Raw genomic sequence first — 13,475 nt, forward strand, 5'->3', positions numbered from 1 at the left:
TTAAAATATTTTTTAGCTAGCAATTCTAACTGGTTACCCAATTTCATCTCATTTTGAGACAACATCAACTTAAGTGATAAAATATATTTTTTGTTTGGGGATCAATCAGTCTAGCTAAATTCAAAGAAATTCATCACTTGAAGGCTGGCCAGAAGATGATATAGAAAATTTTTTTGGCCATAGCATCTCAGTATTTTATACTTGCTTACAGAATAATTATGATTTCTGTCCCCAACTCCTCTCCCCCACTGGTATAGAACCCCCAAGCTACAGGTCCTCAAAATACTAAAAAAATATTCAAAACAAAAAAGACAGTATAGTATAGAGAAAAGAGTTAAGTCTTAGAACTGGGAGACAAAATTTTAAATTCTGACTCTCTTAACTAGTAATGTGATTTCAAATAATACCACAGTTATAGTAGGCAATGAGGAAGTTTCTTCACAGCTCTAAAATGTTGGCATTTTACTAATAAATGCTTTATGGGTTTAAGATATACCTATATAGGATAATATTGGAACAGGGAGAACAGATTAGCAAATCAATTTGATTCAAAGAAATTTAGATTAAAAAGAAACTACTAAATTGTTAAGAGAATAATTTTTGTAGAGAAGCAGCATGTAAGAGTACATAGAGATGAACCTGGAGTCAAGAAAGCCTGGGTTCAGGCACATCTTTGATATATACTGATTGTTACTCAGGCCATGTTACTTAATTTTTCAATAACCCATGCAACACTCTTAAAGATTCCAACTAGCAAAAGGGGATGCTATTATACTCATAATAGTGGTTCCTCACAAACCATTCCCTAAATTACTGAAAGCAAAGATCTAACCCAGGGGTCCTCAAACTTTTAAAATAGGGAGCCAGTTCACTGTCCCTCAGACTATTGGAGGGCCAGACTATAGTAAAAACAAAAACTTTGTTTTGTGGGCCTTTAAATAAAGAAACTTCATAACACTGGGTGAGGGGGATAAATGTCCTCAGCTGCCACATCTGGCCCATGAGCCATAGTTTGAGAACCCCTGCCTGATCTAGCCTTTACTACAACCAAAACAGTTATATAATAGAATGTTTTAAACCCTACTATAAAAGAGTTGATTTTCATAAAACCTTCATAAATAAAATCAATACACACAAAGAAATCCACATGGAAGAAGCTTAACCTTGCTGAAGTTGCTTGGTGAGATCTTTGAGATTTGAAGCATGTTTACGTCTTTGAGTAACTAGTTCATCTTTCAGTTCTTCTACTTGAGTATTTAAAGTTTTTAGTTCTTTTTCTCTAGAAGTCAGTTCAGCTTGCAAAGCTTGGCTTTCATTTTTTCGAAGTTCTTCTTCTTTTAATAATCTACTTTCCTGAATTAAAATGCAAAGTTAAAATAACTTTAGTTATCCTATATACCTCTATTAATATTAATAACAATAAAATATAATGATTTTTTACTGTTAAAAATTGCAAACTTCTTGAGATTGAAGCTGTTTTTCCTATCAGGTTTCATTTTTGATCATGTCTAATATAACAATATGCAAAAAATGGTGACAAAAGATTTCTATGTTTTTTAAAGAAATAACTCACAAAACACTCTCAAGTGCTGTGAAATATCAGGTTTTTAGAAATAAAGGAACTACAACACACAGGACTGAACAATCTTCATTTTCTTTTCTATATAAAAAAAAATTGGTACTTTCCTCCCTCCCCCAGTATGGTTTTTGAAAGAAATCAAAAGGATTGAATCAAATTACAATTACAATACCAATTTTTTAAAAAGTCACAAAAGAGCTCAAAATGAATGGTAATATATATGATCTCACTGAATCTTAAAACAGAACATTATGCTGATTTATCAGTCTCTTTTGTGTCCTCCATTATCTTGGTTAAAAAAATGAACTTTATACTTACCAAATCAGTATTAGTCTGTTTCATGTGTTCATAATGACTCTGTAATTGACTTTCACTACAGGAAAGTTTATCAAATTGTGACTGTAAAGAATTAGATTCAGATTGAAGTTGGGCATTCTTACTAGTTAATTTTTCTGTAAATAACAATAGCTCAGACTCTCTTTTTCTACTGCCTTCAATGTCTTCTTGTAGGTCATTAATCAAAGAATTCAGACTTCCCACTTCTTCAGACAAGTTTTCAATTTCTTGTTTACCACTAAAAAAAAAAAAGGGCCATTAATGAAAAAAATGTACAAAGACTGCTAAAAGATACTGATTGGTCTTAAAATTTTTATCCAATATAGAGCTCTTTCAAGGCCAGGTACTAAACCAACCAATTTTTCAGATACTCTTAAGGGGAAAAAAAAAAAAAAAAATATATATATATATATATATATATATATATATATATATATATTTATCAGTGTTTAAAAGACAAGAATAGAAAAAGATAATATAAAACCAAACTGTCATAAAAATAGCTACTTCAGTCACCACCAAGAATAAGATTTTCATCTTAGCTCTAATGGAGAATCTCATGTCAGGAAGGCTTGAATTCAAATATGGCTTAAGCACTTAATAACTATATGTCTCTGAGCAAGTTATTTAACCTATCTGCCCCTCATTTGGAAAATGGTAATAACGCCTACCTCCCAGAGTTGTTGTGAGAACCAAGTGACAAAAACCATGTAAACTTTAAAGTGTTATTTAAATCCAAATTTATCATTATTATTACATTAAAAACTACTCAAGGAATTTCTAAAACATTCTCCTAAAAAAGAGTTCAAATGAAGGCAGGAATTTGAGAAATCATTTTGATAAATGGTACCTCACAGCAAGAAAAAAGTTAATACGAATAACAAAGGGATATCTGAGATGGAAAAACACTAATGAACCTAAAAATATTACATATTAAAATTTATAGGGATACTCGTTTTAAATAGTTGACATATGCTGTTTCTGAAAATTCTCATTTCACAATTCATTTCTATATAGTAATTTAAAAATATAATCTACAAACAGAAAAAAATATGACAAAACAAATGAAAATTTTTTATTTAATACCTTTGAAGCTGGTCTTGTAACTGCTCCACAATTTTAACTCTATCCAGTAAATTTTGAATTTCAGCTTTTTGGCGATTAATAATCTCTTTATATTTGGATAATTCATCTTCTGTTCTTAACCGTTCATCTTCTAGACATTTTACCTGCCGAATAAGCAAGTTATATGATATTCCCTTGTTTCTTATAAAATATTAACTGTAGTGACTATATATTAATATTCTATAGATACTCTTTAGCCAATGTGGCAGAGTTGTGAAAAAGAAAATGAGGAAAAAAGAAATCAGGATTTTAATTCCATTTTCTTTTACCAAGTATTACCTGTACGATACTTTTAAGGCAAATCACTTAATACCTGATTGTTTTCTCATCTCTAAAATAAGCAAAATACTTATCCTACTCAAAGAATTGGAGAGACTCAAAATGAAATAATGTATATGTAAATACTTTGAAGTTACAAAGTATCATATAGATACAAGATAAAATATTTTGAAATGATAGGTTTATTTTGAAAAACATGATAGTGTTAACAAAATATTTTATAAATATCTAGGATGGTTATTAGGGGGAAGTGAAATTATTTTTTAAAATGAGGACTATAGATAATATATACTGGATTTACTAGATTATTAGAAATTAAAGAGGTATTAGTATATCCAGGGAATAACAAAGAAGGGTTTTGTAGTTTTAATGATAATTTCCCCTTTACAACTATTAAGGTTTCAATTACCTTACAAGTGGACTGGCTGTCATGATTGTTCCTAGGGCAAATGCTTAAAACCAAACCAAATCATTAACGTTGTATATTGTCTTAAAAGAGTTTTGAAATTGATGTAATATTCTAAAATACAATGGCAAACACATTAAAAGAACACAAAATCAGAGTGTATTTCATTATTCAAGACTGCCATATAATTATGTCTCCCAAATTCCTGCCTTCTTCCAAATTACTCCTTCAATAATTAAACAAATAAACAAGATTCATAATCAAAATTTAAAATGTTTCTTTATTCTTTCTTTGGTCAATGAACTAAATGTAATTACCTTTGTTCTTAGTGTTCGTAGCTCATCCATACCCTCCTTAAATGTCCTCTTCAAATCTTCTAGTTCTTTTATTTTGGCATGATGCATCTTGTAAAATTTTAAAAAGGAGATCACAATATAATGTTATCCATCACGAATCAACTAACTTGCCCCAAACATTTTGCCTGTTCTTTGCAGTGGGCAGAAACCATTTTTGCAAAGGAAGCTGTCCTGACTTTCTGCATTTGTCATATGGTAGAAGGTATGTACAGAACATAAGTATTCACCTCTAGCTGATCAGATTTTTCCTGCATTTGCTTCTCTAGTTCTCCTTTTGTGACTTTGAGCTTTGCATCTAGCTCATATGATTTAATTTCTTCTGACTCCTGATGAAAGAGAATGAAATGAAAAACCAACAAATTTCATTTTTAAGTTTCACACTTTCAAAAATATAAAAAGCTCTGCCCATTATATTTTATTTGTGAAATTCTTTAACCATTGCTTTACCTTAATACAGCTAAGTATACTGTAAAATTTAACCAACAGTGCCTATTTGACAAATATCAATAAGTAGAATTATTTACAGAATTTAAGGTTTACAAACACTTTTTAGATATCTCAATGAATCTCTGTAACAATACTGTGAAGTATGTGTTATCCCCATTTTACTAATAAGTATACTAAGTCTGAAGGAGGTTATTTGGCATGCCCAGGATCACATAGTAAGAGATTAAAAGTAGGATTGAAAACACCAAATTTCTGCTTCCAAGTCTAATGCTCTTTCCACTGTATCATATATATATATATATATATGATATATATGAAATATTTCCATCCTATCAGCACTAAAACATGTGTATGAAATTTTTAGATTTATTTTAAAAATTTGTTTTAAAGAATTCCGTGCACATTATCCACTCCAAATTTTTCCTCTAATATTTAGTGCTCATAGCTAGTTTCAAGTTTTCCTCCCATCCTAGGTACATTAACATTAAGAATAATCTATTTTATTGGAAAGAGGCCGCAGAAATACATTCAATATGAAAAATATAAGCAGAGAAAGCTTAAAAAATATTGTGAATTTTCTTTAGTTGCTTAGTTAAAAGGTAAAGCTTACTTGATATGCTTTTATCATTTCTTGACAATTTTTCCGTATTTGATCTGCTTCTTCTTTGGCTTGATTAAATTTAATTACTGTTTCTTTGAGTTTATCTTTGGTTTCCTGAAATGGAAAAAGACAAAACAAGCAAAAATAATACTGGAGACTTAACAGGTTCTATTAGCTTTGTGGTCTGCAAAAGTCAACTTGTTTGGGGATCTATTTCCTTGTCTTGAGGCTAGATCATATTATCTTTAAACTCCATCCGGTTCCAATATCACATTAATCTAATGTTTAATTTCACCAAGTTCTCAATTAAAATTAGAATGAATATAAATTGAAAAGCTGTTTTTTAAATTATAGCATTCGTTTAAAAGCTATCTATGTCCTTAATTCTGACCTTCTGAAATGTGATGGCTATGTGAAATCTAAAATAAAATAGTAAAGTTCATAAATGAAACATAATATTTTTACTTCAAAATAACATTGAAAACAACTTTTTAATCACTGACATCAAATTGCTAAGATTTTAAAGTTCAAAGTTCAATATCCACTCTTCTGACTCAGTTAGATCTAATCAGAATATGTATATTTTAAATAGCAATTTTATTTGGAGTCAAAATGTTCATTTGAAATTTTGCATAGAGTAATTTTAAAAAGAAACTGAACCTATTAATCTAGTTGCTCTAAACAATACTCCCTTCTTCCCTGACCAATATTACTGATGTTTATCAGATTTTGCCATCTGATTACAAATTAGAATCTTAGTGTCTTTGATAATTTCATAATAAATCTGAAAATTTGTTGAAATCATATAATTTTCGTAAACATTTGTCTTTGATGTTAAAGGGTAGAAAAAATATTTAAAGTTTAAGATTAATATTTCTATGGAGATAATTCTGAATGACAGTAATATCTGGATAATTTCACATGAAAAAAATCTCTAAATAAATAGCCTTCAATATAAAGATGTAGCTATAAAGTAGGTCCAATATGCTATTATATCAAGTTTCCAATATCATTACCCATCACTGTATCTGAGGGCAAAATATATTAGACTATCATTCCATTCCACCTCATTATTATACTACTAACCTTGTGTAAATCCATTTCTGTTTTTAATTTGTTTTGTGCCCATTTTACTTTGATGACATGTGAGTTGATATCTTCTTTCAGTTTTTCAATTTCTCTGCTCATTCTAGTGGCATCACTTTCCTAAAATATAATGTTATTAGTTGACATTTTTACTTTTCTATTTCCTACATAATAAAGATCAGCCATAGGAATGTTCCTAGAGTAATTTCTTTGAATTAGTTATCGGAATTTGTGTCATGGATCCCTTAAGCAGTCTAGTAAACCCTATGGAACCCTTCCCAAAATGTTTTTAAAAGCATAAAACAATATGCCAACTATATTATGATATAGTCCTAGATTATTTTTATTTTATTTTAGGGCCTCAAATCAAGACTCCTTGCTTTAATTTGTCAGCAAATAGCAAGGCAAAAGTAAAAATTTTTCAATGAGCTTTAATGAATTTAGTGGTCAAGAAGGAGAAGAAAGACTGGTACCATTTAAGCCCATTGTTTATAAGAGTTTATAAGAAAAAGTTATTAAAACAAACTGAATGAAACAACTGGGGTGATAATAATTCTTAGGTAAGAATTTATTGGATTCTACCAGAAATTCCTTTATTAATTCTTCCAATACAAATTCCTTTAGCCTTTTCATATGGCTTAATAATTTTTGCTGCCTAATAGAGATTCTGATAATCTTCTAAAATTTCAGAGTCTAGATTTTCCTTATATATTATAATAAAATTCAATTTCCACTTTGACATCTCATAAAAAGATGCCCCTGAGTTTTAGGAAGCTATGTATCCCTAGTTTTAAAAAGCTGAAAAGCACTTTAAATATGGGCTACTTACTCTATGAACAAGTTTTTGTGTTGTTGTTTTTGCTGAGGCAATTAAGGTTAAGTGACTTGCCCAGGGTCACACAGCTAGGAAAAGTTAAATGTCTGATATCACATTTGAACTCGGATGTTCCTGATGTCAGGAATAGTACTTTATCCACTGTGCCAACGACTGCACCATAGGTTTGTTTTCTAATGAGCAGGACGGCCAAGTTAAAAACTATTTGCAACACTGTTGGGAATACAACCTCAGGTTTCTTTAAGTATGGAAATAAAAAATAACAACAACAAACTCCAAAAAAACAAACAAACAACAACAACAACAACAAAAAAAAAAAAACAACGCACAAACAACTTTTAAGATCAACCTACAAAAGGGCAGCAAAATTTCCAAATCTGAAAACTAAAATGACTCCTGACATAAAAATTTAATCTACCATTTGTGTTGAAAGTGTGCACATCTTTCTACTTCTTTTCAATTAGAAAAAGTTAAAATGATAATATGAAATGAATTTTTTTACAAGTTCCTGGGAATAAGTAGTAAGATTTCTTAACTAAAACTTATCTAGCTAAGGTAAACATAATAAAGTAAACAAAATAAACCAATATGCCATATTTTGTCACATCAGTAATTTTCCTTTTCTAAAGCATCCAAGTATTAACAAATTGATAAATATGGCTAAACTGTTTGCAAATTCTTAAAGTAAGTCACATATGAATGATATTATCTATATTCCTATAAATGATCAAATTGGAAGCTTTACCTTGGAATACAAATTAAAAATTACAACATTAGTATGTATAAGTGGAAAAAAAGTCTCTAAGAAAGAGTTACTCTCTGGATAAAATTTATCAGTATTTCATAGTATCATATCAAAATTACTTTGTACAAAATAAGAATGTTAGCTTAGGAAAGATGCAGAAGACTTTTTTAATTGTTAAGTTTTCATTAGAAGACTAACAATTACGTAAGTGCAGATAATAGTAAAGTTCTTATGTACAAAAATGTTCTACCTTTGTTTCATAGAGTTGGTGTAGTCTTCCTTTTTCTTGAGAAAGCTGTTTAACTTTGTTAACATGTTTCTCAATTTCTTTATTTGCATCTCTGAGTTTTCTTTCAAGTCCCTCCTTTTCTTTTCTAAGATCTAAAGATTCCTTTTCCCCTCTGACGTACTTCATCACCATTGTTTCTTTTTCTTGGCGAGCCTCTTCACATTTCTTGTTTGCCTTTATTTTAATATTATTTTGAACAAAAAAGTAGTTTTACATTAACATTTTTATTTATCTTTTATTTACTAACATAATGCATGAAAACAAAGCTAAATATTTTAAATTATGCCAAAATTCTTACTTTATTATTTTTAAAAATCCCAAAATACTCTAAATGCCTTATTTAGCTGCTTTACCATTTCAGTGCCAAAATATTGTTTTAGTTGTTTGGTATGTCATTATTTCCAACATTCTTGACAAGACACTTATATAACAAGTGATTTAAATGACATTTTCAACTAAAAAATATTGCTACCATGTTTTCTTCTGTTGCTACTGCCAGTACTTTTATCTGAAGAGATCTGCAATCTATTATTTTTCAAATTTTTATTACTATCTTTTTCACATTCCTTTCATTGCCAAATTAATCCTTCCCTCCTCCCAAACCCAAAAAACTATTTCCTGTAATGAAGAATTACAAAAAGAGAGAAAAAAATAGCAGTTTAGCAAAAGCGGTAGCATTACCTGACTTTGACAGCATTATATACTTCATGTCTCCCACCCTTCACAAAGGACAGAGTAAGAACATTATTTTCCCCAATTCTCTTTAGTTCTATAAATTTTTGGAAGCACTTATCTACTTGAAACGCAGCCCCTAACATTTACAACCTGTATGACTGAACAATAACCCTAGGACTTAAATCAGAGTCCTGGAAAAAAGGAAGGATTAAAATAATTTGGAAATGAAAGGAATTTTAAACCTATAAGGTAATAAAAATGAATTGGGAGCTGCAAATGGAATTTCTGCACCAGAGATTTCCCACTCTACTGAAATCACATATCCTTCATGAATTTACATATCTTTTAATAACAATTTGATAGCATGTGTGAAAAACGCCCATTAATATCAAGTAAGTTATTTTTCCATTTGCAGTCACTGTTTTCTCATTTGTAAAATGAGGGGAATGAATTAGGTCATTTCTAAGATCTCCTCTAACTTTGGTTCATTAGGTAAGCTTCACATTTAAAAGTTTTAGACAATGGAGCTGGAATTTTTATATTCTTTTAAAACAAAACCATTCTTATAGAATTTCTAACATGGGAGTTAAGATAAAGATACTTATTTTGTCTACTATAAAGGCCAATGCAAATGTAAGGGATTTTTAGGATGTGATCTCAATAGCCCTACTATATCCTGATAAAAGGAGGCAAAGGACATCTAATCCTGCAAATAATAAGCATGCAATCAGACAATCAGGAGAATGAAGCAACAAAAAGAACACTAAATCTGACATAAGCTGAAATTCTGGTTTTGTTAAATAAGTAGCATAACCTATGTGATCTTGAAACTAAGGCACTATACTTTCCTATTACATATGAAATAAAATAATAGTGATAGCATAACTCATAATAATAACTATTATTATTATAATAATACTTAATACTTTGTATATCACTTTAAGGTTTGAAAAAAGCATTATATATAACAAATATGTGAGGATGACATGTATACAAGAATTGAAGATATGACAGAAGAATGGAGAGAGAAAAAAAAATTTTTTTCTTTTTAAGTCAGTTTCCAGAATGTTTAGGCTAGCCATCTTACTGTCAATTACTAAGAAAACACCAGGGCTTGGATTAAACAGTTTTCCACTCAGAAAAAGAAAGTGTAATTTACTACAAGAAAGAGCAGCAGGATAGTAAAGGATCTAAAATCAATGTTCTATGAGAAGAATCTAGATTACGCAGTAGAGAGTCCCCGGCCTGGAGTCAGGAAGACTTATCTTTCTGAATTAAAATCTGACCTCAGACATTCACTAGCTGTGTGATCCTAAGCAAAGTCTCCCTTAAAGCTGTTTGCATCAATTTTTTTTTAATCTATAAAGTGAGCTGGAGAAAAAAAATGGCAAATCACTTTAGTTTTCTTTGCTAAGAAACCCAAAAATGAGGTCAAGAAGACTGGAAAAGATTGAAACAACAATAACAAGAAAAAGGATGAGAAAAAAAAGAAAAGGGAGGATAAAATAGCCTTCTTCAAATTTCTGAAACACTGTCATTATAGAAAGGGAATCTAATGCATTCAGATCCAGTAGAGAAGTAGTTATACAGAAAGGTTTTGGTCCAATATGAATAACAAAAATAATTAAAGCAACTCACCATTAGGACCATTCAAGATGAAAACAGAGAGTAGAAGTTTAAGTTAGAGTTAAGTACAGAGGAAATTATAGGCACTTTTAAGTGGGCTCCTGATGGGGTCTGCTCTTTCCTTCTCTCCTGGAATGGATACACTAAAAGAACACTTCCTTCCACTTCTTTTACTTTTACACTATCATTAGCATACAACTTACTATGACTTTTAAAGATATATACAGAACTCTCTCTCTTTATAAATATATATATGTGTATAAAGAACTCTAAAACTAATAACCCAGATTAAGTTTCTCTTTAGAATGGTATTCATCTGTATAAAGTAGATAGCCTCCTTTTGGCTGGGTTCAAAAAAATAATAAAAGAATAAGTAGTATATATCATTTAAATATTCCAAGGAATTCTTTATTAATTTTTTTTTCTTATGCACTATTGATCCTTTTTTCCTAAGGATGTTAATTTACTTAAAATAAGAAACATACTCATAAGTTGGATAAGATATCAGATTTGTAAGATTAATAATATACAATTACCTGCTCCATTCGAAAAGCCATTTCTTTATGTAATTGCTGAATTGCATTTTTGGCTGCAGCATCTTGTGTTACAAGTTTTTCTTTGGAAATATTAATGTCTTTATTAAGTTCTTCTATTCTTGTTTCTAACTGTAAAGCAAATATTTCCATATTATTACATAGAGATTTTTTAATTATAAATATGTAAACAAATGAATATGAAATGATGTTGTATAGAAAGTACTACATATTAAATGGTCTGGATATAAAAAAAATTAAATTAAAGCAATGCAGTGTTATTAGTTTGACTTTTCCGAGCCTCAGTTTCTTCATTTGTAAAATGCAGATATAATATTCCTACTATACCTCCTGGGATATCATGAAGCTCAAATGAGAATGTATGTAAAGCACTCTGTAAATCTCAAAGTACTATATAAATATCAATCACCTTATGCAAATAAATATTTAAAAATGTACAAATGTTAAAAAAAATGACTAATACAAGTTGCTACAACAGCTTTCTAATCCTTGTTCAAGCATAATTTTCCAAATGATAAAAATAAGATTACTTCAGTTTTCTTTTATAAAAAATAGTCAAATGCCTAGTGAATTTATTAAAAAGAATAGCCCTGGTTCTTTTCCATCTGGCCAGTGTGAAATTCCTAACTGTTAACAATGAATTAAAAACAGAAAAAAAGAATTCAGCCTGTCCTTTAAAGTCTAGTTCTCACAGAGCAAAATTAAAGCACAAGGAACATGCATCCAAGTAAATCAAAATTTATAACAACTATAGTTAACTTCCACTTATACAATAGTAGAATAGCTATACCAGACTAGCAAAAACTTAGCAATTTTTCTAAGCTATTTTTATTTTTAAGATGTCAAGTTAGGAGGTTAAACAAAATAGAAAAGGTTTTACTTAAGCTCTAAATATTTCATATTTCAGGAAACAAGCACAGCAAGAACAACTTTGCCCAGTGTTCAGCAGCAACAATAAAAGCAGCACAGAGAAGAGTTGAACCAAGGCAGAAGAGAGTTCAGAAGGTCAATTAGTCAATGATGAGGTAGAGCTTTATAATTTTATTACAAGTATTACTTTAAAAAAAAAAAAACCAACATGAAAGTAAATTAATGTATTATATTTAGATATCATTATAAAAATTCATTCCAAAATAAAAATGTTTAAAACAATGCTTTTGGATCATTACCCAGTCTCAATTAGCAGTTTGGTTAGCAGGAGTTGATAATCAAATTACCTTTTATGTCCTCTCATTTCTATGGAAACTAGCTGAGTACAGGTAGATCTTTTGAACAAAATGGGGGAAAATCTGGATACCATTTTAATTTTATCTTAAAGAAAAATGGGTGAGGGGGAGCATGAGACTCACTTTTAGGATCACTTCATATTACAAACTCCCCTCTGCATATTCAACACCCAAAAAAACTCCTTACTATATATTGTATAAACTGAGGTATGCCTATAGCCTATGGCTTTAAGACTATTTATTTGCCCTTTACCTGTTTAATTATGTTTATATGTTGTCTCTCTGTTTCTGTTCGTTTTTTTAGTTCTTCTCTTAGGTTGTCTTTTTCTGAACAAATTTCTAAAATAAGTTCCTGATGCTTCTTGTTTTCTTTAATTAACCTAAACATAAAAAGGACAGAATAGACAAAATATAAACCAAAAAGATAAAAAACTGCTGCAAGATACACATTTAAGGGGATGTGGATTTCTGTCATGACTACCGCAAAATTTCTGCCTTTCAATCATCCTATTAACTATGCCCCCATACCTCATTTGCAAAATGTGCTATGGCCATCATTGTAATTTCACATGAATTTGCAGAATGAATTTTACAAAAAGCAAATCAGGCAGGCTTGTTTAGTAGAGAGCTGTGAGTTAATAATACTATTACACTATAACCATACAAAAGCAACCATATCTCACTGACTAAACACCTAACATTACTGGGAAAATTAACTGCATTCTTCAATTTCTTTCTGTGTATGTATTTTAAAATATGTATTGTTAAATAATAATAGTCCATTGTAGTTATATTACTGTAATATGAAAATGGTGAAATGTGAAATTCAAACATTTCCCCAGAAAGGAAAAACTAAAGACAATATAAGTTTGTTTTTATAGAGGACAAGCTTGAGATCAGAATCGTTTTGGTTTTGTATGCCCAGTGCCCAGAATAGAACTTTGTATTATAAAAAAGTAGATATATCATATTTGTGAAATTTAATTTTAAATTAATTTTGACAGCTCCTAATTGTAAGATTTTTAGAATTCAAATGTCAAATATCAATGACATGATCAGAACCAAGGAATAAGTTAAGAACACAAGCAGTTCTCACACACACACATACACACAATGCATAGAATATTTCGTTGATAAGCAACAAGTAAGTATTTTGTGGAAGTGTCTGAATCTACAAGATTTATCTGAATGACCTGATTTATTCCCCAAAATAATGATACAAAATAATACTAGCTAAATTTAAGACAATTTTAAGGGGACTGATATTTCTAAATCTTATTCATAATTAATACAATTAAATTTTATATACC

The 13,475-nt window shown here is 29.7% G+C and overlaps 1 protein-coding gene across 2 annotated transcripts in view; it reads right to left on the reverse strand.

Moving 5' to 3' along the window:
* Nucleotides 1-13,475, reverse strand: part of CCDC186 (coiled-coil domain containing 186) — a 57,469-nt gene that overhangs the window by 17,642 nt on the left and 26,352 nt on the right. For both annotated transcript variants that reach the window (XM_003755374.4, XM_023495781.2), the window contains 10 exons: nucleotides 12,419-12,545; nucleotides 10,922-11,050; nucleotides 8,046-8,258; nucleotides 6,216-6,335; nucleotides 5,139-5,243; nucleotides 4,309-4,407; nucleotides 4,043-4,129; nucleotides 3,002-3,144; nucleotides 1,898-2,153; nucleotides 1,164-1,353 (listed from right to left, as the gene is read on the reverse strand). In XM_003755374.4, the coding sequence (XP_003755422.1) occupies nucleotides 1,164-1,353; nucleotides 1,898-2,153; nucleotides 3,002-3,144; nucleotides 4,043-4,129; nucleotides 4,309-4,407; nucleotides 5,139-5,243; nucleotides 6,216-6,335; nucleotides 8,046-8,258; nucleotides 10,922-11,050; nucleotides 12,419-12,545 (1,469 nt within the window). The remainder of the gene's footprint in view (nucleotides 1-1,163; nucleotides 1,354-1,897; nucleotides 2,154-3,001; nucleotides 3,145-4,042; nucleotides 4,130-4,308; nucleotides 4,408-5,138; nucleotides 5,244-6,215; nucleotides 6,336-8,045; nucleotides 8,259-10,921; nucleotides 11,051-12,418; nucleotides 12,546-13,475) is intronic.

The sequence above is a fragment of the Sarcophilus harrisii genome, chromosome 2 (genome assembly GCF_902635505.1).
Source record: "Sarcophilus harrisii chromosome 2, mSarHar1.11, whole genome shotgun sequence".
Classification (NCBI taxonomy): domain Eukaryota; kingdom Metazoa; phylum Chordata; class Mammalia; order Dasyuromorphia; family Dasyuridae; genus Sarcophilus; species Sarcophilus harrisii.